The following is a 21,522-nucleotide window of genomic DNA, read 5'->3' as shown; positions in this document are numbered from 1 at the left end:
AGAAATACAGATGTTACAAAAAAAGCGTTCCAACATCTGGATTTTTTCTTATTGGCATACAATGTGATAGTGGGCATGCACCAAGTGGGCCAATATGTCAGTATTTCCAACAAATGTCAATCAGACAGTTACCATTGATATGCCGCAAATGTTTCTTTCAAGATCTCAGTCAGGAGGTCAGAAAGTGACTGGAAATCTCAGTTTTGTTAAATATTAAAGTCGTTGCGAAATCGGTCTTGGCTCCCAAACAACTTTGCTATGTTTATATTGGTCACCTGGTCATAAAGGGTGTTGGATCCTATGTGCCTGGTTGGTCCACCGTTTGAAATGGTGTGCACGTCTACCTAGTTCTCTCATCGCCTCGTTGGGTGACCAAGGTGTCACCCAATGATGTCAATGTCAGATCCTTATGTCGCCACTTTATTGTGTGCTGTCAGCAGGTCTTTGCAGTTTGTGTTGATCCATTTGTATATCAGGGAAAATCAAGAGTTTAAGCGTTTTCTACCACTATGTGACATGATCACAACTAAGAATACGTGCAATTCTGTTGTCGCAATGTTGTTGCTGTAATATGAGGTTGTAATATGACTTTATAGTGCAAAGTTTCAACATATAAGATTGCAAACAGTATCGGTTTAAGGATAAAAATCTCTGCCTTTGCTTTATTTGCTTTATTTTTGCTCACATCAATAGCAATACTTTTAAAAGCATATACTAAATAAAAAAATTTAAGAATATATCCACAGGTATTTCCAACAAAAAAAGAAGGGGTAAAAATAAGGTTTTTGTTTTTGAGTCAGTTATGCCTATCCATCCATCCATCCATTTTCTGAACACCCTTGTCCCTCAGTGGGGTCGGGAGGGGTGCTGGTGCCTATCTCCAGCTAACGTTCCGGGCGAGAGGCGGGGTACACCCTGGACAGGTCGCCAGTCTGTCGCAGGGCAACACAGACACACAACCATGCGCACACACACACTCACACCTAGGGGCAATTTTAGACAGACCAATTAACCTAACAGTCATGTTTTTTGGACTGTGGGAGGAAACCGGAGTACCCGGAGAAAACCCACGCATGCACAGGGAGAACATGCAAACTCCATGCAGAAAGACTGGGGCCGGGAATCGAACCCAGAACCTTCTTGCTGCACGGCAACAGCTCTACCAACTGCGCCACTGTGCAGCCCCAGTTATGCCTAGTGGTCATTATATTTCATCACATTTCTTTAAAGTAAGCAATCACACCACCGCTGCCTGGCGCTGCACAGTCAGAATAAAATGATATGAAGCCAATCTGCTAATTTATCGAAATATGTAAATATAAATGAAATATTCAGGATGCTTTCTGCAGGTGCACAGGAAAACGTTTACAAATGCAAAATGAGGCTGAAAGAAAATTAAGTTTTAAAAAGTCTCTTCTGCGTCTCTGAAGACATTCATGCTTCCTTTTATTGATACGAAAAACAAAAACTTACTTTAAGTAGCCTCTTTCCCCTCCTAACTGTTTGTTTCTGAAGGCTAATCAATCCCTAGCCAATCTAGGAGTAAACCCAAATGGCCCACTTTGTCTTTAAACCTAACAGCCGGGGGTCTCGCCCTCTAATTAATCTGACTTGTCCCTCAGCTAAGTACTGGATCAGTTTGTAGGACTGCTGCATTATTCAGCGTAGCCGTGGGTGGCAGAGGAAGTCGGTGGGCTGGAGTCACATTACTCCGCAAAGCCGCAGAGATGAAATGAAATTAATAGAAGAGGAGTTGAGGGCAGGGAGGGGGAGCAATATGATGAAATAGGAGAAAAGGGAAGCAATAAGGTAAAGCGAAAAAGACAGAAGCCGAGATCAAATGGTCCCAAGTCTTTGATTTCAATCGTAGATGCTTGCCATTATAATCACATTGTGGTGTCCTTCGAACTGTGCGAAAAGTTTTAAAATGTGTTGACAAGATTTCTGCACTGAGGCTGTCCATAAGATGTGATCCTGATCAACCACACGAAGAAGGTAAAACAAAAGACATAAACGTTAAGCATTATACTATATCTCACTGGCCACACCCAGGCAGTGAAAATGCAACACAATGGACTATGATCAAAAGAAATTCAAGGTCACTTGAGGAACAAGGTAATTAATGTTTGTCAGTCTGGAATGAGTTATAAGGCCAATTGTATGGTTTTTGGGTTTGACTCCGGCAAACCACAATGAGAGTCATTATCTGGAAATGGAGAAAATATGAAAAATGGTGGCCGACCTTTCAAAGTTACTGCAAGAGCACAATGATGACTCACCCAAGAGGTGAAGAAAGAATCCAGAACCACATCTAAAGCAATGCAGGCCTTACTTTCTTCAGTTAAGGTCAGAGTTCCTGGTGTAGTAATAAGACAGAGACTGAGCAACAAATGACATCTGTGGGCGAGTTCCAAGATGAAAACCATTTCTGACCATAGAAAACTAAGACTGAGCTCACATTTGACAAAAACCATCCTGATGATCTCCAAAACCTTTAGGACAATATGGGGGGCAATGGTGGAAGTAGTTTGTCCTGCATACTGGTGGGTTGCTGGTTCCAGTCCCCTCTATGTCTGTCTCACTTGTTGCATCCTTGGGCAAGATACTTCACCCACCTTACCTGCTGGTGGTGGTCAGAGGGTCCGGTGGCACCGATGCAGAGCAGCTTGTCTTCTGTCAGCCTACCCCAAGGCAGTTGTAGTGACTTCAGTGTGTGTGTGTGTGTGTGTGACTGACTGAATGTAGTGTAAAGCACCTTAATTAGTCATCTGTACTTGATAAAGTGCTTTACACGTACAGGCCATTCTGATGACTGACAATGAAACAAGAAGCAGTTTGAAACACCTAAAATATAACTAACACTTTAATAAAAATTATTCCAACAGTCAAACATGGAAGTGGTAGCGTGAGGGTATGTGGCGGCTTCATTGCGTTACGACCTGAGCGACCTGACACGAGTTACGAAACACGAAGAAGAATGCCTGGCCGGCATCTCTTAAACTCAAGCACGCTTCAATTTTTGAAGTATTGAAATTATCCAAAGAGCATCAGCAAGTTCACCTCTGGTTGGCTAACAAGAAGTACAAAATAGTTTTTGGCCAAGTCAATCTACACACCTAAGTTCATTTTAGATCACAAATCATTCATGAAGAAAACTCTTATAAAAGCCATATAAAAGACACTGCTAGATATTGCAAACACTTGATGATATGTGGACAGTCTGAATATCTAATTACCGTTAATTGAAAACTGTTTTTTATGTTTGTCTCTTACTATATTTGTCTCATGCTAAAATGTATTTGAAACATAAAAAAATCTGACTGGGGGAATATACTTTTTAGAAAGCATTAATCACTGAAGTTAGGTTCTATACAATTAAGTTTAACATTGCCATTGTGATTGAAAGAAGGAGGAATATCTCAAACTGAACAAAAAACTGAAGCTCAGTCTTGTCCAACTCTCTTGTTCTGTTGACAAATCAGTCATAAAAACCAGAATAAAGTTTTTTTTTAAGCATTTTAAACAGATCAGCTGACAGCCAAGTATCTTTTTTCCCCCCTTTGCTCTTTTATTGTTGATCATTATCCATCACAGGGAACTCTTTTATGACTCTGATATACATCTGTTCCCCCACTATCGTTCCCCTTAAATAAACCAATTTTCTCCACAAATACAATGGTCAAAAACACAGTAGTCATGTATGCTTCTTACAGATAAAAACATGGGAATTCAGTGATGCTGTGCTGGCAGTCGCAGCCATAACCGGAGAGCTTAGGAATGGTTTAAGTACAATACACACACACGCACACACCCGGTGGGTAAAATAACTCGTATGCAGAGCAACGTAAGCTGAAATCAATAAAATGAAATGCAAAGCGGAATAATTTGTACGTGCTTTGATGAGTGCAGAGATCAACACTCAAAGTTTGATGTCTGGTAACATGAGAAAAAAAAATTATCACAAAGTCATTTACAGCACATTCAGCTTTATGGTTATGCAGTGGTTACTTACTGAACGTCTTTACGTAGAGCAGACATATAACATATTATTCATATAGTATTCACAGAACAATATACATCTGTATGTACACATTCCTTCCACTCTCAAGGAAAAAAGTGTCCAGGCACTTTCTCCAGCAATCCTGGAGCCAGATCATTGACCGTTGCTCTTCAGCTCCCCATCAAAACTCAAGTTGCTATTAAATGTGTGTGTGTGTGTGTGTGTGTGTGTGTGTGAACAGTTCCTCCTTGCACAGTCTGTTGCTTCAAATGAAGCGGACTGGGAGCTGCAAACTATCAGCAGAGTTTGCCTGTAGCTGCCATTTTTCAGCTTCAGTGGGCACCTGACTGTCTCCATGTTTATCAAGGTAGGTCCTGAAGTCGGGCCTTCGCCGCCCACCATGCAGACCTCTTCAACAGGAGCCTCAGGATGGTTGAGCATAACGTGTTTAAAGTGGTGATAATAGAAAGCACTATATATTCAGAGGTTCTTGAAAAGAAGGTATATAATTTATTAGGCATGGGTTGGTTTGAAACTGATGATTAGCCTGAGAAAATATGCCTTTGTAGCTCAGGATGAAGTTAAAAATGTCTAGCACGATCTAATTGTTTTTGTTGGGCTTGTAGCTAAACCGTGATATATGTGGTCATTATAGCTCCACCTGTAACATGCATAGTAATATTTTAATTTGATTTACTTATTTTGGTGTATAGACATAAAGAACACAGGAGTGTCCTGGTAGGTACTTGTTTTTAAAATCAACCTCCAATTTAAAGTCAGCTTAAACAAATATGCTGTGTTACAAAGTTATTTAAAACGGTGCAGGCCTTTACATTCCTGCAACCCATCATATTTAATTGTTTTTTTTTTTGTCCGGTGCAAACACCTGGTGCCTCGTACGGCGCGTTTCCTTCCAGCCATGCAGAAATTCAAACCAGGATTTTTAGGATTATTTATCACAACAAGTATTACTGGCAAGACAAACTGATAAGTGATGGTTTAAGGTAGTAGCTGTAGTAAGTAAATGTAACAAGATCTTGCTACATTATCTCCACCAATCAATCCGGACGCTTATTTCTACACTGAACAGAGATTTTTTTTTTAAACTAGGTTTTAGTCATATACATCACCTTTTCTCATTTTTAAAATGCAAAGAGACACATTTTCATTGTTGCTTCATCATTTGTTCATCATGTTGTTTTTTATTCTTTGGCATTTTAACCAAACTCTGTTTGGAAACCACAGGTGTCCAGTTAAAACTCAAAAATAATGCTAAACCTGGTGAATTAAAAACAAATGGCATCCTAATAAGATGTAAAATCTACAGCACTTAAGAATTATCTGATGTCTGTCCTTTAGAAATTGAAACATCAAATGACTTCCGTACTTATTAAAACCTGAAAAGGGATTAAAGCAAATGAAATATGTATCCTGACATTTTAAGCCTGTGTAGAAACTTTTTCTTGTTTTTTATATGAAATAAAACAACAACCTGTGAGATAAATTAAACAGGAAACCAGCCCATGCCTAGAATAAATCAGATTTTTTTTTCTCTCTCTCTAATTCTGAATTTCCCAACATTGGCTCAGCTCATTAGGTGCCTCCCATATTCCAACCTGTACCAAGCACAGACAGATCCAGTAGTCAGCAACACTGACCTGTAGGAAAGATTTTTAAAATCTGGCAGGTGGTAATCATACATCAGCTGCTCGGGCCAGATATTATTATTCCTCCTCTATATTATACCATATTCTTACCAAAAATAGGATGTGAATCCGCTAGTAGGCTCAGTAACAAATACTGGTGCATGATGTGTTGTTTTCCCGCTGCACAGTCTTGATGCACCTTTTTTTATTATACATGACATATTCAATTTACACCACTAACGACAACTAATTCCATGTCAAAGAAATTCTCAAAGTCCCACGTCTGAAATGCTCCAATTGAAACTGATTGAGTTTGTTTTGATAGTTTACAGACTAACCAAATGCTTCAGACGACAAAATAGTGAAACCTGTTAACACTGCACTGGTAAGACACATCACCACAGTATTAATGGGAACATCAGTTTTCACATCAGCACTATGGCAGCTCAGCACAGTTTCCCACGGATCCTTCTTCTTTTAAAACAAACAATCACTTAGATGATGCAGTTTGTAACTGTATGCTTGCTGACATACGTCAGGATGGAGCAGAAGAAACAAAGCAAAAGGATTCAAGTCGGTCAGTCAGTGGGATTGGCACTGTGAGCGTAATGAGACATAAATCTCTCGTCGTGGCACCAGAACTCCTGCTGCGCCGCCTAGAAATGCCCGGCTGTAGCACACATGGTAATCCAGCACGCACATAATGGCAAAACACATCACACCGCAATACTATACAGTTACTGCCTCAATACTGCTGAATTCTGACTCTCAGTCCCAGTTCTGAACAAGGTTTCCTCCAGCAGGATAATAATTTTTTTTTAATTGATCTGTAGATTTGAACAAAAAGATTCTTTTTTTTTTTAACCATTATACAATAAGGCAGTTCATGGTATTGTACATAAGTCATGCCACAATCACAATGGATTGTTGTTGCAGAGAGTGACTCAGGAAAAAAAAAAAATGACCCAAGTTTGGGTAACTCAGCTGCAGCTTTGGAATAACCATCCAGTCTCTTTCCTGTTTAGATGAAATGGTGAAGCATGGGCACGGCGAGACTTCCTTAGCGTAGGGTCTGGATGTTGTTTTAGCACAAGAGGTTCAGTTCAAGAGGCAAAGTGGACCAGTGAAACAAAAAAAAATATCAAAAGAGATAAACATCACCAACAAGGAGGAAATAACAACTTTACATTAAAGGTTAAATGTTTGAACCTTTTCTTTTTTCCTTTTTTGTTTTGTCATTTTTTTAGCTTTCCTTCCCGGTTAGTTCAAAGCTGAGTCTAGAGGTCCAAACTTTAAGGAAGTGGGGAGGTCACAGGTTGGCCCCAAAGCACATCTTCAGTGCAGGGGGAAACTGCTGGCGCCGTCGTAAACGTTTAGCTGCTATCTGTCTTCAAAGCAGTCCAAGTATTCCAGGACAAGGTCAAAGCAGAATCGATACTGGTCCTGAAGAAAAACACAGCCAAAGATGAAAACTCAACATTTCTCCTCTACTTTTCATAAAAAACAAATTCACAGATTTTATTTTTTATTTTTTATTTTTACCAGGGACTCCACCATGTTGGGTTTGCAGTTGCGTAGAGTTTTGACAGAATAAAAGACGTCCACCATGTTCTGGTACTGGATCATCTCCAGGAGTATGTTGCAGGCACAGAAGGTCCCACTACGACCACCACCATTCCTATGGGAAGGAATAAAACTGGTTTTAATGATGGAAACGTTTCCTACAATTAGTGGTACCTCTTTAAAAACCAAATTACCATTAAAAACTCTAGTTGGTGATGGTACTTTGAAAAACTGTGTCTTTGCATGACCATCATACAAAATATTTTAGTCAAGAGCAGAAGGAAGTCAAAGTAAACCAAAGAAACATTTAGTACAAAAACAAGCAGCATTTTGGATTATTCTTCCTCTTCAGTCACCAGCCATGAATCAGCTGACACAAACTTAATGTTTAACTACAATATCATCTAGTTTGTCTGTCTAACTTGCTACCAGTTGTCAGATTTCCTGGTTCTACATTTTAAAATGGCAGAAGAGCTGGGTGGAATAAACAGGACAACAAAAATACTAATACAAGGCTTTACTGCCTGAAGCAGTTTAATGAGCATCTACTTGGCTGAAAGTGTCAATATGCAGTGATAATCAGGATGAGATGAAGGGAGAATCAATCAAGGTCTAGAGGAAGCTGTGTTGTGCGCCGAACTTCAAATAATATTTTAATGCTATTTAAAACAGTTCTGAAAATGCTCTCTGCTTGTAAAAAATTATGACAATCTTGACTTTTTTGAGCTTGTCCAGTGGTTTGTGTAGTAGGCTGCGACAGCATCGATTAATCTTCTGGTTACCCCTGGATGGGATCTTTAAATTATAAAATTCCATCCTGGGATCTTTAAATTATAAAATTCCATCCATCCATCCATCCATCCATCCATCCATCCATCCATCCATCCATCCATCCATCCATCCATCCATCCATCCATCCATCCATCCATCCAGACAGACAGACAGACAGACAGACAGACAGACAGACAGACAGACAGACAGACAGACAGACAGACAGACAGATAGATATGTATACATATACCTGAATGCACAAGACCTCAATGTTATGTCAAAACTATTGTTAAAAACTTATGTGTTGGGTGTGTGGAGGAAGAGCTTAGTGATATTTGTTTTTCTTAAAACGTCACTCATGATACTCATATCATCAAATCCCCAGTTGTGTGGGAAAATCATTGCCACAAAACAAAATAGTCAAATCTGCAATCTGGATACATACTAATTTGACATTGGTTTTGCTCTGCACCGCAATAGTTTGTGTTATATTTTGCATTCTCTTACGTTTATTTCAACGCATATTTCTGCTGGACCACATAAAGAGGCCAATTTACCAGTTCCCAGAACACATTTACAACTCACTGCTTCCCCCCCCAAAGGTCCAAAACGTTGGCCCAGCCTCTCTTTTCCTGTGGTTTATGGCAAGCGCTACGATTTCAGCTGCATTCTTTCTGAATCTAACTTCAATAGGTTTAGCAGTGGTGTAACTGATAGCACAAAAGAAGGCATCAACGTGGCTAACACTTTTACTAAATTCCCACAGGGGTTGAATATAAAGCTCAAATGCCCCAGTTTTGTGCACGTACACATCTGCTCCCTGTTTGACCCATTATACACTTGTGTGCTGCAATCATAATCATGACAACCAAAGCACAACCATGCGCTGCAGACACAATCACAGTGACAGGCCGTGTCATCCCACCGACACAGTCGTAATCACAGCTACAGTATGAATTAGTCTGCGTGAGACATGGATGAATCAACTCTGTGAGTTTCGTATCTAAATGCAGAGATTCACAGTAGTTGCCTGAGCGCACACAGCTTAGGGCAAATGCTGAGGCCGCAGACAGGGCCATTTAAAGACACACACAGCATGCAGGAGGACTGCATCAATCCTGTGTGAATCAAAGGGAAACGAAAAGGGGCTGCGAGGTTACAGTGATGTGAGGGACAGCTAAAACATGATGGAAGAAAACGCTAAGCTTTAGGAAATAATAAACTCTCTTCTCTGATCCACTCACTCAAATCTTTCTGGTAAAAGAATAACATTCTTAACATACTACTAACTGTCCTGGTACTCCTCTGAATTGGGAGAAAAGACAAGTTGGATGTAGTTCAGTCTATTTAAGTAACAGCTGGATCGCCATGAAATTCAGCTTAGCTCAGTCCTGATGGTCCCTGAAGGATTTTTCCCTGGAGGTTTCCTTCAGATTCAATATCAAGGTGGCATTTGCAGTGTTCCGATGAATTGGTGTGAGATTTTCTAAGCTTTCAATTTTCCTCTAAGGATAAACATCCAATCTGATCAATAAAACTAATTAACCTGCATGCTGCAGCATTGAGTATTTCGAATTTTAAGTTTTATTCTTTCAGTAGTTTTTAAAACTGGTGACATTGTCAGTGCCTATTCAAATCCCTTGAACTTGCTCACATCATGTCAATTAAAACTCCAAACTTCAATGTATTGCATTTGAATTTTATGAGTTTGATCAACACAAAATAAGTTTCATTTAATTGTGGAGTGGAAAGAAATTGCTGCATGGTTTAAAAAAAACAACAAAAAAAATGAAAGATGTTGAGGGCATTTGTATTCATCCGCCAATACTTTGTAGAATCACCATTAAGGTTGCGAGTCTTCTGGGTCTGTCTTTTAAAAAAAAAAATACATCTACAGAATGAAATTCTGCCCTAAATAGTTCAAACTCAGTCAGACTAGATGCTGACCATCTTTGAATATCAATTTTCGTCTTTTTCTACAAACTCTCGATTGGATGTAGGCTGTAGACACTAAATGGGCTACATGCTAATGCATGAATATATTTGACTCAAACCAGGAATCTCAAACTCTTAGTCCCCATGGGCCAGTATCCTACAACATTTAAATGTGCATATCCTTAAGCACAAACAAGGCAAATAGATAACTTATTATCTATGATGAATCAAACAATGATGAATCATCCCCAATTCATCACTGTTTTAATCAAAAAGGTTGAGCTGAGGTCTCACCTGAGCCAGACATAATCTTCCCCATGTTTGTTTCTCTAACAAACCTCTGAAGCCTTTACAGATTATCTGCATTTATGCTAAAAATGAAATAACACAAGCAGGTTATTTCTAAAGGCAGCTTGATCCAGTGGATTTCATTTGGGGGGTATCAGCAGTGGTGCAAAAAACAAATAGGAAACACTCGGTATAAAAATGCCGAGTGTTTTTATACACTTTCTGCATGCGTTTATAACACTTCACAAAAAAACATGCACTTGATACAGCACTTTGTGCATTAACTAGAAATACGTCCTCTTTCCAAAGCATAAAAGTAGCGGTATGAGAAACACTACAAGAAGCCATAAATTGAGAAACAACAGCGCCGAGTGGCATGTCTGGTGAAATACTGTCCTGGTCATCAGAAATGGAAGGCAATATCTATAAAGTACTGGAGGACAATCCACTTCCTCTCTCCTGGGACAGACGCAGCGAACGGTGGGTGTGGGCAACTCTGCAGCGTATACAAGCAATATTAAGGTAATCAATCGTCGTCAGTGCTTTGGCAGTGCTGGATTTAGTGTAGTGAGAGCCATCGCATTCTGTATTAAGGCATAATTGATTTGATCTGAATAATCTCCCTCCTGGTTGTCGTGTGTAACGCTGTGTGACAGCACTGAGTGATGTGCTTTCGGATGAGGGGGAGACGGGGCGGCGGGTACGAACGTGTGACGGGTCGGCAATGAGCTAGACAACCCATTCATATTCATCAGTAGGGTTTTCACTTCGGGGGCTCGGTGCGACGGGGGCTTGTAGACGTAGCACGCCGCTCCATACAGTACCACAGCACGGAGCATTACACCAAAATTTGATTTTCCACATTATAAAATGCTGCCATGCTGAATCGTGTTGCTTCTCATTGCACCAAATGACAGAGCAGGCTTGACACAGCCTCTGTCTCTCATCAAACAGATTTGCTTATGATGTACTGTGTTATTTTGTGATGTGCCCCTCTGAGTAGACGCCTTTGGTTTTAAATGTCAGTCTTCAAAAGCAGTCATTTGCTGTGTTTGAGCCTTTCAGAAAGGAACAGAATGTTTTTCTTCCTTGCCTCTCTGTTCTTTGACTTGAAATGCATTATAGATTTCCTGAAATGATAACTCACAGGCAGTGCACAACAGTGCGTCCTTCTCCACACTCCCTCTGCCACTTGTGCACTTGAGCCAGCAGGTTCAGGAAAGCCTTCTTGGAGTCAGGAACGTCGCGATACGCTGACCAGCGCAGGAACTGGAACTGACACACCACCAGCTGGCCCTCCTGGAGCTTCAGCGGCACAGATAAGATGAAAAACACGTCAGATTTCACACACGAGCCACTATTGTTACCCACTTCTCACAGCTCCCAGAAGGTTTTTGAACCAGGTTTTGAAATATGAAATACCTTTCTGCAGTGGTCAGGCCTTCAAATATAAAACAGGTTGTGAGGAAGGAAGGAAGGAAGGCAGAAATGGACAGAGGTGAATAAATGAAAAAAGTGTCTGATGGATGGTGATACAATTAAAGAATAAATGTTTTGACAGATGATGAAAACTTGGGTGGATGATTACAAGAACAATGGACGCTGGAATGTATGGACAGATTAATAAACATACAGATTGTATGGAAACATAAAAAAATGGACAGGAATTGATATGTATATGTGGGGATGGATGTACAAAATGATAAGACATAAGATTTTTATTTGTCATTATGTCGCTAGAATAAAGATAAAACATGGAGAAAAAGCATGGGAAGCTCAGACAGGATGGACGGATAAATGACTTCAGACAAGTCAGGGAATGAAGTCTGGAAATGTAAACATCTTTCTATACTCCATTTTCTTCTCCTAAAATCTAATCCAAACGTGGAAAATCTTTGAAGTGAATTCTGTGTAAATCAGAGAGTTGTGAACACTCTACAAGTTACCTGCAGGCACCTTCAGCTGTGCTCACTAAGCCTGACTGTCAGATATACGTGTCTGTAGGTGTAAGTGGGGCTCGTGTTCTGTGACAAAGAGGTCCCTGCGTATTCATAACCCTATCCCGTAGAATCTAACCTAACACTTAAGGACCAGTGGAGACCTGTAACTCATGCAAATTGGGCTTGCAAAAGACACTCACGATGCATGGAGGAACAGCCTGAGCAGAGGTGGGGATTTACACAGTCTGCATTTGCACTATTTTTCTCACACAGATTTGTGCTTACAATGCACTTCCTCTGTTTTTTTTCCTCCCTGCTCTTGGATACCACTTGTCTGAAACAAGACATCTACCCAATACGGCATAGAGCGATTGGCTAAAAGTGGTTGAGGTATGTGTTATTTCTGTCTCATTTGATTCTGCCTGTGCTGTGTTAAGCTGCCCTCTCCCTGACTGTGATGTGCACCGAGTGGAAAAAAAAGTGCCACAGGTAGAGAGGAGAATGACAAGGGCAGCCGACTGAGGAGGTAAGGGTGCCAATCAACAGAGGAAGTTGTCGCAGAGCTTATAATGGCACAGGGGAGAACACCCTGCATACAGATCCCCTCTATAATTAGGCCGACATTGATCCTGAGAAGAATGCATGCATGTGCTTATGCAAAGCTCTGTGCATAAAACATGTCTGCATAGACACACTTAACACAATGCGTTGTGTGAAGTTAAAATGGCTTTTGGAAGGGGGTGAGTGGCAAACACTGTGCTCTACTTTGTAAGCACAGACCTATCACTGCCTTTATTTGGTTTGCAATAGAAATCCTTTGTACTTTCGCACCTATGAAAACATGTGACAAGATTTGTGAACCAACTGAAGGAAAATCTGCTCAACCATTCTGATGATAAACACAAATTTCAATGTGTCTCATTTGAACTTTTTACTAAGCTACCATGTAATAGTCAAGTAAAATGAACATGACACATTACATTGAATATTTAAAAAAAATAAAGTCTGAATATTGTGGAATGTATTTGTATTCAGATCACATTTCTCTGATACCCTTAAATAAAATTTGGAGCAACCAACTGCCTTAAAAAGTTAGGGGCTACAGCAAGGATTGTGGAAGAAAGCATGACGGCCATATAAGACCTGAAAAACCTTTCGGCTTTTTGTGGAGATCAACTAACACTGTTGATGACATGGAAAGCATAATCTGCATGGTGGTGGTAGTGTCATGCTGTGGGAATGACTTTATTCTAAACAGTCTGGGAAGATGGTCAGACTTAACGATGGAGCTAAATAGAGCATGCTGTGAAAGTCTTAACAGACATTGAGCTATTTTGCAAAGAATGGGCATAAATTTCAGGATATAGTTGTGCAAAGCCTGTAAACACATACCCACAAAGAAAGGGTAGAAATCACAAGAAATCATATGAAAGTTTGCAGTTGTGCTGTGAGAATATATGAAAAAGATGAAAGGATGATTAGTTTTGCAATCATAAAAGAACACACAGCTTCCACAGAACTGCGTACTGAACTGTAAAAAAAACTCCTTAGTCATCCTTCATCATTTTCAAGATGACAAATTTTTAAAATGGTCTTGAACAATATTTCTTTAGTTGTCTGAGGTGCTTTCAGAGAAAATTATTAATCATTAAAAACATTAGCGGCCGATCTAAAAAAATACCAATTTTCAAATACATTATGCCCAGAAAAACAGATAATAATGACTTGGATACAGAAGAAGAAGCATTTAGTCAGGGATATTAGATTTCACCCTATTTTTCAAGTGCAGTTTATCTGGCAGCTTCAACGCACGTTGGTAAAACGTTGCATCTAAATTCCCTGTGAAAATCAAAGCTAATGCAAGTCTAACAAGGTTTGGCGAGACAACATGTCCTGTGTCACATGTCTCTTTGGTGTCACAATAACTCACCCTTGTGACGTTCTTGACCCGAAACAGACGGGTAATGACATCCTCATCCGCTGACATGGACAGGAACTCCACTTCCATGGGTCCGTACTGCTGCAAACCGGGCTCGGGCCAGTACTGCACACATGGCTGTGTAGAGGTCAAGGGTCACAGAGAGGAATTAGTTCATTAGCGTCCGACTGTGGTCTGTGCAGCTGTAATAAATAATATGCAAAGAGTAAACACTTGTGAATAATCAAAGCACCTGTGTGCACAGTTAAAATGAAGAACCTCACAGATACTAGGCATTTTATATCAGTAATGACTAAACTAGTGCTGCTGCCTTTATACTAAAATAGGCATGCAGCTGCCATAATGGTGTTAACAGGAACAGAGAAGCAGCCTGGTAGGTAATGCAAGGTGTTAGAATGAGACCAGAAGTGATATAGTCTAATCCAAAGTCACAAATTAGCTCTATAAGAGATTTCACAGCAGCATCCTCCGATGAACAAATAGCTCTGTTTTCTGGCAAAGGTCAAAAAGCCTCTGTTGTCCCCAAGGAAATGAAATAAACAAGTTCAAATGATAGAGAATTAAATGCAGTGTTGAACAGGGGTACCTCCAAATGTCCCTTTCTATTACCAGACCTTCTAGTATATGTTGCTAACAAACCTGTTGAACATGCAACACAAACTATTAACTTTATTTTTATATAAGATAGTTTCTGATTTGGGAAATCAATGCAAAAATATGTATATTTAGGATTGACTGCATTCACAAACTTTAAAAGCGGGAATCAGCACCAGACTTCGACTGCTCTGAGTTCAGGACAACTAAGCTAAAACTCTTTAAGAGATGTGACAATCTGAATTGTGTGGCTTGTTTTCAAACTCTAGCTTTTGCATACCTTAGTCCTGATGTTAGTCAGTTTCAAATTTTTGTTTCAGAGCTACGTAGAAACATAACAGATCTGCACCGAAAACATTTTAATCCAACTTTCTTGCTCTGAGCGACCTTTTATTACACCATGTGTGCGACAGCACATGAAAAACAGGGTGTTACTATTACAACATAACAAAGACAAAATGACTACATAATTGGCACCTAATTAGAAGTTTTAGCAGGGCTAGCCCAATTACTATAACATAAAACTCCATGAACATTTCATGGAGATTGCAGACCTTACCTCTGAGACTGACAACTCTCAAATATTTCATGACAGGCTAAGGGTGAAAACTCACAGGTTTATAACGGAGCACATTTGTTTTACTCCATTCAGCCTCCCTTTCATCTGCAGAAAGCCTTGCTGTTTAGACAAACCACAGGCTTGTATTGATATGTTATATAAGTAGCTTCTTATATCTCTGTCCTTCCTCAGATTTCACTTTAAAGAGCTCACTGACATTGAAAATGGTAAACATTACGTCTTCTTCACTCAATAACAGCGTTCACATGTTAGATAATTGTCAGTGAAATCCTGCAGCACCACAGGAAATCTACTAATTGAGGGGATGGGGTGGGGTGGGGGGGGTTCTATCCAGTCAGAAACTCAAGACTGCCTGGACAGCAAACAGACAAACTTTGAATTATTTTTAACTGTGATTAAACAAAAGGCTGAGTAAACTGTTATGTCCGGAAGTTCAGTGAATCTCCAAATTAAATTCTTCAACACTCATAAACAAAATTATCGCTGGAAGATGCAATTTTCTTCATTTGTCATCAAAGGATCCCTGAATAATTATTTGCATATTTTTACACGTCTTCAATATATGAGTGAATAGCAAACAGGTACTGTCCTTATCCTCAATAATTGCTGAGCCATGCTGTTACTTGACACCGTTGGCCGCTGCGTCTGCTTCCAGCACGACGCTGAGGAAAATATGCTAAATTATTCTCCTTCATTTATTTTTGATCAGTTGCAGAAAGCATTGTCTAGGTTAAAAATATTTGTCTTCTCTGAGGTACATCTCATAAATAATCATAGTATGTTCAATGCTGTTCAGTCAAAGCAACTCCTCACGCTCCCCCCATACTAAACTGTGAAACATTGCTTATTCATTTCTTATTCAGTACCTGCCACATAAACAGGTTCAGACACCCCCATTTTTGTCTCTGCACAACAGTTTATTGATCATTAGGTGCTGTGTGTGTTTGTCAGTCTCCTATTATTCATGGCAGCATGAAAAAGAAACATGACAGAGCATATAAAGTCAAACTGGTTTTTCTCTCGTCGCGTATCCTGTCCTCACTTTTATAAATCCTAAGATGACATCAGTTCAGAACTTTGATCTTAGCTCCTACATAACTATCACCAACAAGTAAATTTTTGCCCTCAACTGAGAAATATAAAGAATGAAGTCTTTCTTTTTCTTTCATCATAATCAAGGTTAAATTGATTGCTTTCATTTCATTGAATCTGTGCTTGATTACGGTAATGACCCCTGTTGTTTTTCACAAACAAGGAGACGGCTCAACGTATTCAAAAGCAGAATAAAATAACCTTAAAGAAAGCCTAAGAGATGTCATTAAATTTAATATTTTTATGCCATAAGCAGAATTTACAAGTATATGTATATACATAAATATGTTTTTATTCCATTTGCCTGAAAAGTCTGGCAGGCACTCATGGAAATGCTTCATAAAAAGTAAGCGAGATCATTTTTACCATTGTATTAAGACAGGAATTTGTCTTGTTAATTACATAATTGTCTCTGAATGACATGTAGTCTAATTTGGTTAAATTAGGAAATAATCAAAAAGTGTATTTATTTTGTTAATTCGATTCAAAAAATGAGTCTCTTTCATAGATTTATTTCACAAAGAGTGACAAGGTTCAGATATTTATAGTTATTAATGCTCTCCACAAAATGCATAAAATGTGACTACTTCAGAAGCTTGCCATCCACAGAGAGCTGTATCGCTGCTCATTGAGGGAAAGTTGAGAGGAAGGAAAAAGCTTGATCACAGCAGCCTTGACAGGGTGGTGAAGCACAGGGCATTAAAAACATGGGTCTGATTCCCAAAGCAACCATCAAAAATATATATATTTATTATTCCTGAACAACAGAGCTTACAAAAGCAGTTCCCATGCTATGACCCACTGATATAGTAATTTATGCAAATTGAGCCTTGACTAAGAACTTTTTATGGATTTTTTATTGGCCTTCTTCAATGTTCAGATTTCATAATTAGGTAATCAGGCAGTAATCATTAACGCTGACAGAAATCATGACCTGTAACGCATCACTACATCACTCTGTACAGAATCTACAGAATGTGATTTTTTGCTGTTTCTACCGTAACGCTCAAATTGAACTGTTGCAGCACATATAATGAAATTGGCTGGCATGAAAAAAATGGGGCAGGCAACAAGGAGGACTCTGAAATTTCGACGTGGGATATTGCCTGCCGGTTTTTCGGGGCTATATCTAGAGAACTGAAGTGTAGAAGTGTGATGGGTGTTATATAGTTATGCCTTGAGATCAACATGGTGAGGGATCAAAGACTGACAAAAAAAAAAAGGCATGAAGTAAGATACAGAAATAGCAACAGGTAAGAAATGTGCAGTTCAAACATTTTGAGCCTGAAAGCAAAATCCTGCACAGGCAAACAGAGACTTGTGTGTTTTAGTGAAGTGAAATGTTTTGCTTATCTCAGTTCTACCTTTTGTGCCAAATAAATCACTTGGAACGAAAAAGAACTAAAACCCTTTCCCCCCCCCTCACCCAGGCCGAATTCGACTGGTTGAGCTGGTTGAGCATGACGACTGCTGTGCACCCGTAGTCGAAAACCAGCCTCCAAAAATCCGCTGTGGTGCCCGGCAGAGGGTGAGGGGTCACGATGAAGGCAGCCTGCCGATGGAAGCTGTCAGCAAGAGCTGCATTGATGTAATTGTTACTCTCCCCCTCTGTGGTGACCAAGAAGGCCAGGGCGCGATCTGGTGGCAGGACGTCCATGCTGCGGTTCTTCTCTCGGTTCCTGGGCAACAGAGCGATGCTGCACTCTTCCACGTCCAGGTGGGGGGTCACAGAGTTCAGCGTCTGCAAATGGAAATGTTAAAGATGGGAGCCGAGCATAAAAGGAAATCAGAGGAGCATTTTAGAGGTGAACCATGTGAGACGCGACAGGAATCGAGGGGCGAGTCAGATGGGAGGAAAACAAGGATGCAGAGTGCAAAAACCAAACGTTAACTAAAATGTGCATTTCAAAGGCTCACGCGATTTAGCACTCATGTCTGATCCTTTCACGTCACTTTCACTTTTATTTACCAGAGAAACAATAATTTACTGTTTTTGTAGAAAATAAAAAAAGCTAACAGTGGGGAAGATCCAAGTCTGACAAAACTCTTTTTCAGATATAAGGTGTGAAAAAAAAAACATTAGAATATAGTCTTGACCAACAAATCTACCAAAAAAAATCCTGCCAATAAGTGGCAGCTTCATTGTTTAAGGCAGGATGGGTATATATTTATGATTACTGTAGTGAAGCTTACAGACGAATTGTAAATTCATCCATTCATCCATGAAATACAATAAAAGCAGCGCAAATCTTGTTACGCTTCTGGAAATAGAAGAATGTCACATTTCAAAGCTCGAAATACATTTTCTGCTAAAAGCTGAGCAGAAGGAGAGTTTGAATGACCCGAACGTTGCCTTGACTTATTTTCACTCACACAAATATCTGTATTGCTGCGAATATCTAATAGAATAATGGATAAGCTGGGCAAACTGCCTTTCTAAAGATAAACATGATGAAGTCGGAGAAGGAAAAATTACAAAGGCATTGCTGCAAACCAGCTCTCAGTGATGAACTCTCGCTCTCATTTGTTCCTAATTACTTTAGACAAAGTGAGAAAATATTTGGATCATTAATGCACAGCATCAATAATAGATCTATGAGCCGCTGATCTCCGTACCGTTTGCAGTCTGAGAGGCAGAGTGCGCTGGGTGGTGAGCAGGCTTTTAAAGTCAACGCCAGACAGACGAGCGCGCAAGATCAAAGAGAGAGACGTTAACATTTTCCTTCATGAAGAAGGAACAGTTTGTAATCAGAGTGCTGCACCACCTACAGTGACATCCCTTAATCATAAACAATCCATCCATCATCGCTCCAGCGGCGCGCATACTGTATGAGGACGGAACAAAATGAAATTAAAGACGGAGCATAATCCTGTTCCTGTGACGCTTTGAAATGCTAAACGTGGCATCGTGGGTTGAGCGCCGCAGCAGACGGAGGTGGCTGAGGTGGGTAGGACATGTGGGAACGCAGCTGGCTCGCCACGTTCTTAATCAACATCTAATAAAACGTTCTGCGAGTGTGTTCCTGTAAACTGGGGGAGGCTCTTGATGTCAGTCACACGAAATTAAAAGTGAAACGAACACCTTTTCAACACAAACACACGCACACACACACATCCAATAAGTCTTTTCGCTTTTGCACTCTACTGATGTCAAAATGTGTCGTAAAGCACATATTTAGAAGAAAAAGAAAAAACAAAGAACCACGTAACTCATTTCGCTTGTTCAGGGTAAAACATCAGGCTCACCTGAAACTCCTCCCTCAGCGGAGAGGAGTTGCTCTGAGAATCCACCCGCAGCATCTCTTTGTACGTAACCGCAAACTCGTTCACCAAGATGGCCGTCTCTCCACACAGACAGGCCTCTAAAATGGCATCATGGATAAAAATATACTGCTCCTGAAATGACAACAGGTCAAGCAATTTATCGCTGTTCATTGCATGTGCACAAGTGTTATTTCAGAAAATGCATCAGGGTTGCAATGAAGTGATGGCAAACAGCCGAAACACGGCATTTGGCAAAAGTATTTTGTTTTTCAGGGCTGGATCCAAACTCATTCCACTTCTTTGAAGGTTTTATGTGTTTTTTTTTGTTGTTGTTGTTGTAAAAAAGGTGTTAAACTGATGCTAACACTTCATCAATACACACCACTTTGTGCTGCTGCAGCATAAAAACCTCAATCATTTACAAATTTGCCTCACAACCACCATAGCTAAGGTGACATATGTACAGTCATATTCAACAAATTAAATTATGCTTTCCAAAGAGCATTGTTTGTCATACTTAAAGTGCCTTTTTTTTTTCGAATTAACAACCTTTAGCCAACTATGAAACATACTTTTTGTTGAGACCAGATTTCTTCATTAAAAATTGTTTGTTTTTATTGATCTGATGTCATATTTTAATCTTAAATATTTTTCAGCTGGAAGCAGAAAATCATCATAAATAACAGAAAGAGATGCTTGAAAACACACATTGGTGTGTAATTAATCTATATAATGCCACTTAGTGACCTGAGTTAGTGAAATAAAGGAACTTTTGAACAATGTCTCAGGTTTTTGAATACCACTGGCACCCATTGGTGCAAATTCAATAAAAACCAACTATCGTACTGAAAGCGCTTTGTTGGCACGTCGCTGTCAGAACAAATTATATCTAATTTGCAACGTTACTATCTAAATTTATGTCCACATATTCAAATAATAAGCTCTGGTTAGCTTAACATCAAGCTTACACAAATAATTGTTCGATAGATAAGTATAATATGCTGGAACAAACACCCAAAATACATAAAGTGATTTTTAGTAAACCTTGCCTTAATGCTAGTGTTGCTTGCAGTGGGAAGTAAACAAAACATGCAGAGGGGAATTTATGGTCAGACTGAAATGCAATTATGTCAATGTTGTATGCACATTGCATTGGACAGCTGTTTAATTTCCTGAACCCTGCAGAAGACAGCTCATATACCCACACACTGCACAGTGACAGAATGCTTATTTCATTTAAAAATATGGCAATGACCTTTATACAAGCAGCAGAATGGAACTCTATGAATGTAATACAACTGTACTATTAGAAGGCTTTTTTTTTTTTTTTTTTTTTAAATCAGTATGTCCAGCCTTGTGAGCTGCTGAATATGCAGAATGGATGCACATTAAAATACAAGATGGGTGACTCTGTCTGAATGTGAAAAGAGGTTTTCCCTCGCTGCACATTTGCTCTGACCTCTGTCTGGATCATGTTGATGCGTCGCGAGCAGAGGGTTTTCACACAGTTGTAGATATCCACCACACCTTCGCACTCGGCCATGTCCAACATGACATCCAGCACAATGTAGCAGCCGGTGCGTCCGGCCCCCGCGCTGAAAGACAAAAGGCCAGCGTTAGCTGAGAAATCCTTGCAGCCTACTGGGTTAATAACTAGCTCAAGTTCAGGAAAAAAAAAAAAAAAAAGCTACTGAATTTCTCTCCGATACTGCTAGACTTCTAGATATAATATATATATGTACTATATATAATAATATAATAATAATAATATATATATATATATATATATATATATATATATATATATATATGTATATATATATATATATATATATATATATATATATATATATATATATATATATATATATATATATATATATATATATATATATATATATATATATATA

At 39.4% G+C, this 21,522-nt stretch overlaps 1 protein-coding gene across 1 annotated transcript in view; it reads right to left on the bottom strand.

Moving 5' to 3' along the window:
• Positions 1-3,548: 3,548 nt before the first annotated feature.
• Positions 3,549-21,522, bottom strand: part of LOC106957082 (receptor-type tyrosine-protein phosphatase U) — a 125,548-nt gene continuing 107,574 nt past the window's right edge. The window contains exons 23-29 of the mRNA XM_015048287.1: positions 21,072-21,207; positions 19,595-19,744; positions 17,775-18,089; positions 14,074-14,199; positions 11,351-11,508; positions 7,189-7,324; positions 3,549-7,089 (exon numbers count right to left, since the gene is read on the bottom strand). Of these exons, the coding sequence (XP_014903773.1) occupies positions 7,027-7,089; positions 7,189-7,324; positions 11,351-11,508; positions 14,074-14,199; positions 17,775-18,089; positions 19,595-19,744; positions 21,072-21,207 (1,084 nt within the window). The 3' untranslated portion in view covers positions 3,549-7,026. The remainder of the gene's footprint in view (positions 7,090-7,188; positions 7,325-11,350; positions 11,509-14,073; positions 14,200-17,774; positions 18,090-19,594; positions 19,745-21,071; positions 21,208-21,522) is intronic.

Source organism: Poecilia latipinna, unplaced genomic scaffold (genome assembly GCF_001443285.1).
Source record: "Poecilia latipinna isolate Pla-1442-1.1 unplaced genomic scaffold, P_latipinna-1.0 Scaffold872, whole genome shotgun sequence".
Classification (NCBI taxonomy): domain Eukaryota; kingdom Metazoa; phylum Chordata; class Actinopteri; order Cyprinodontiformes; family Poeciliidae; genus Poecilia; species Poecilia latipinna.
Note: the sequence above shows the minus strand (reverse complement) of the source record. Positions and strands in the feature narration are given on the sequence as shown.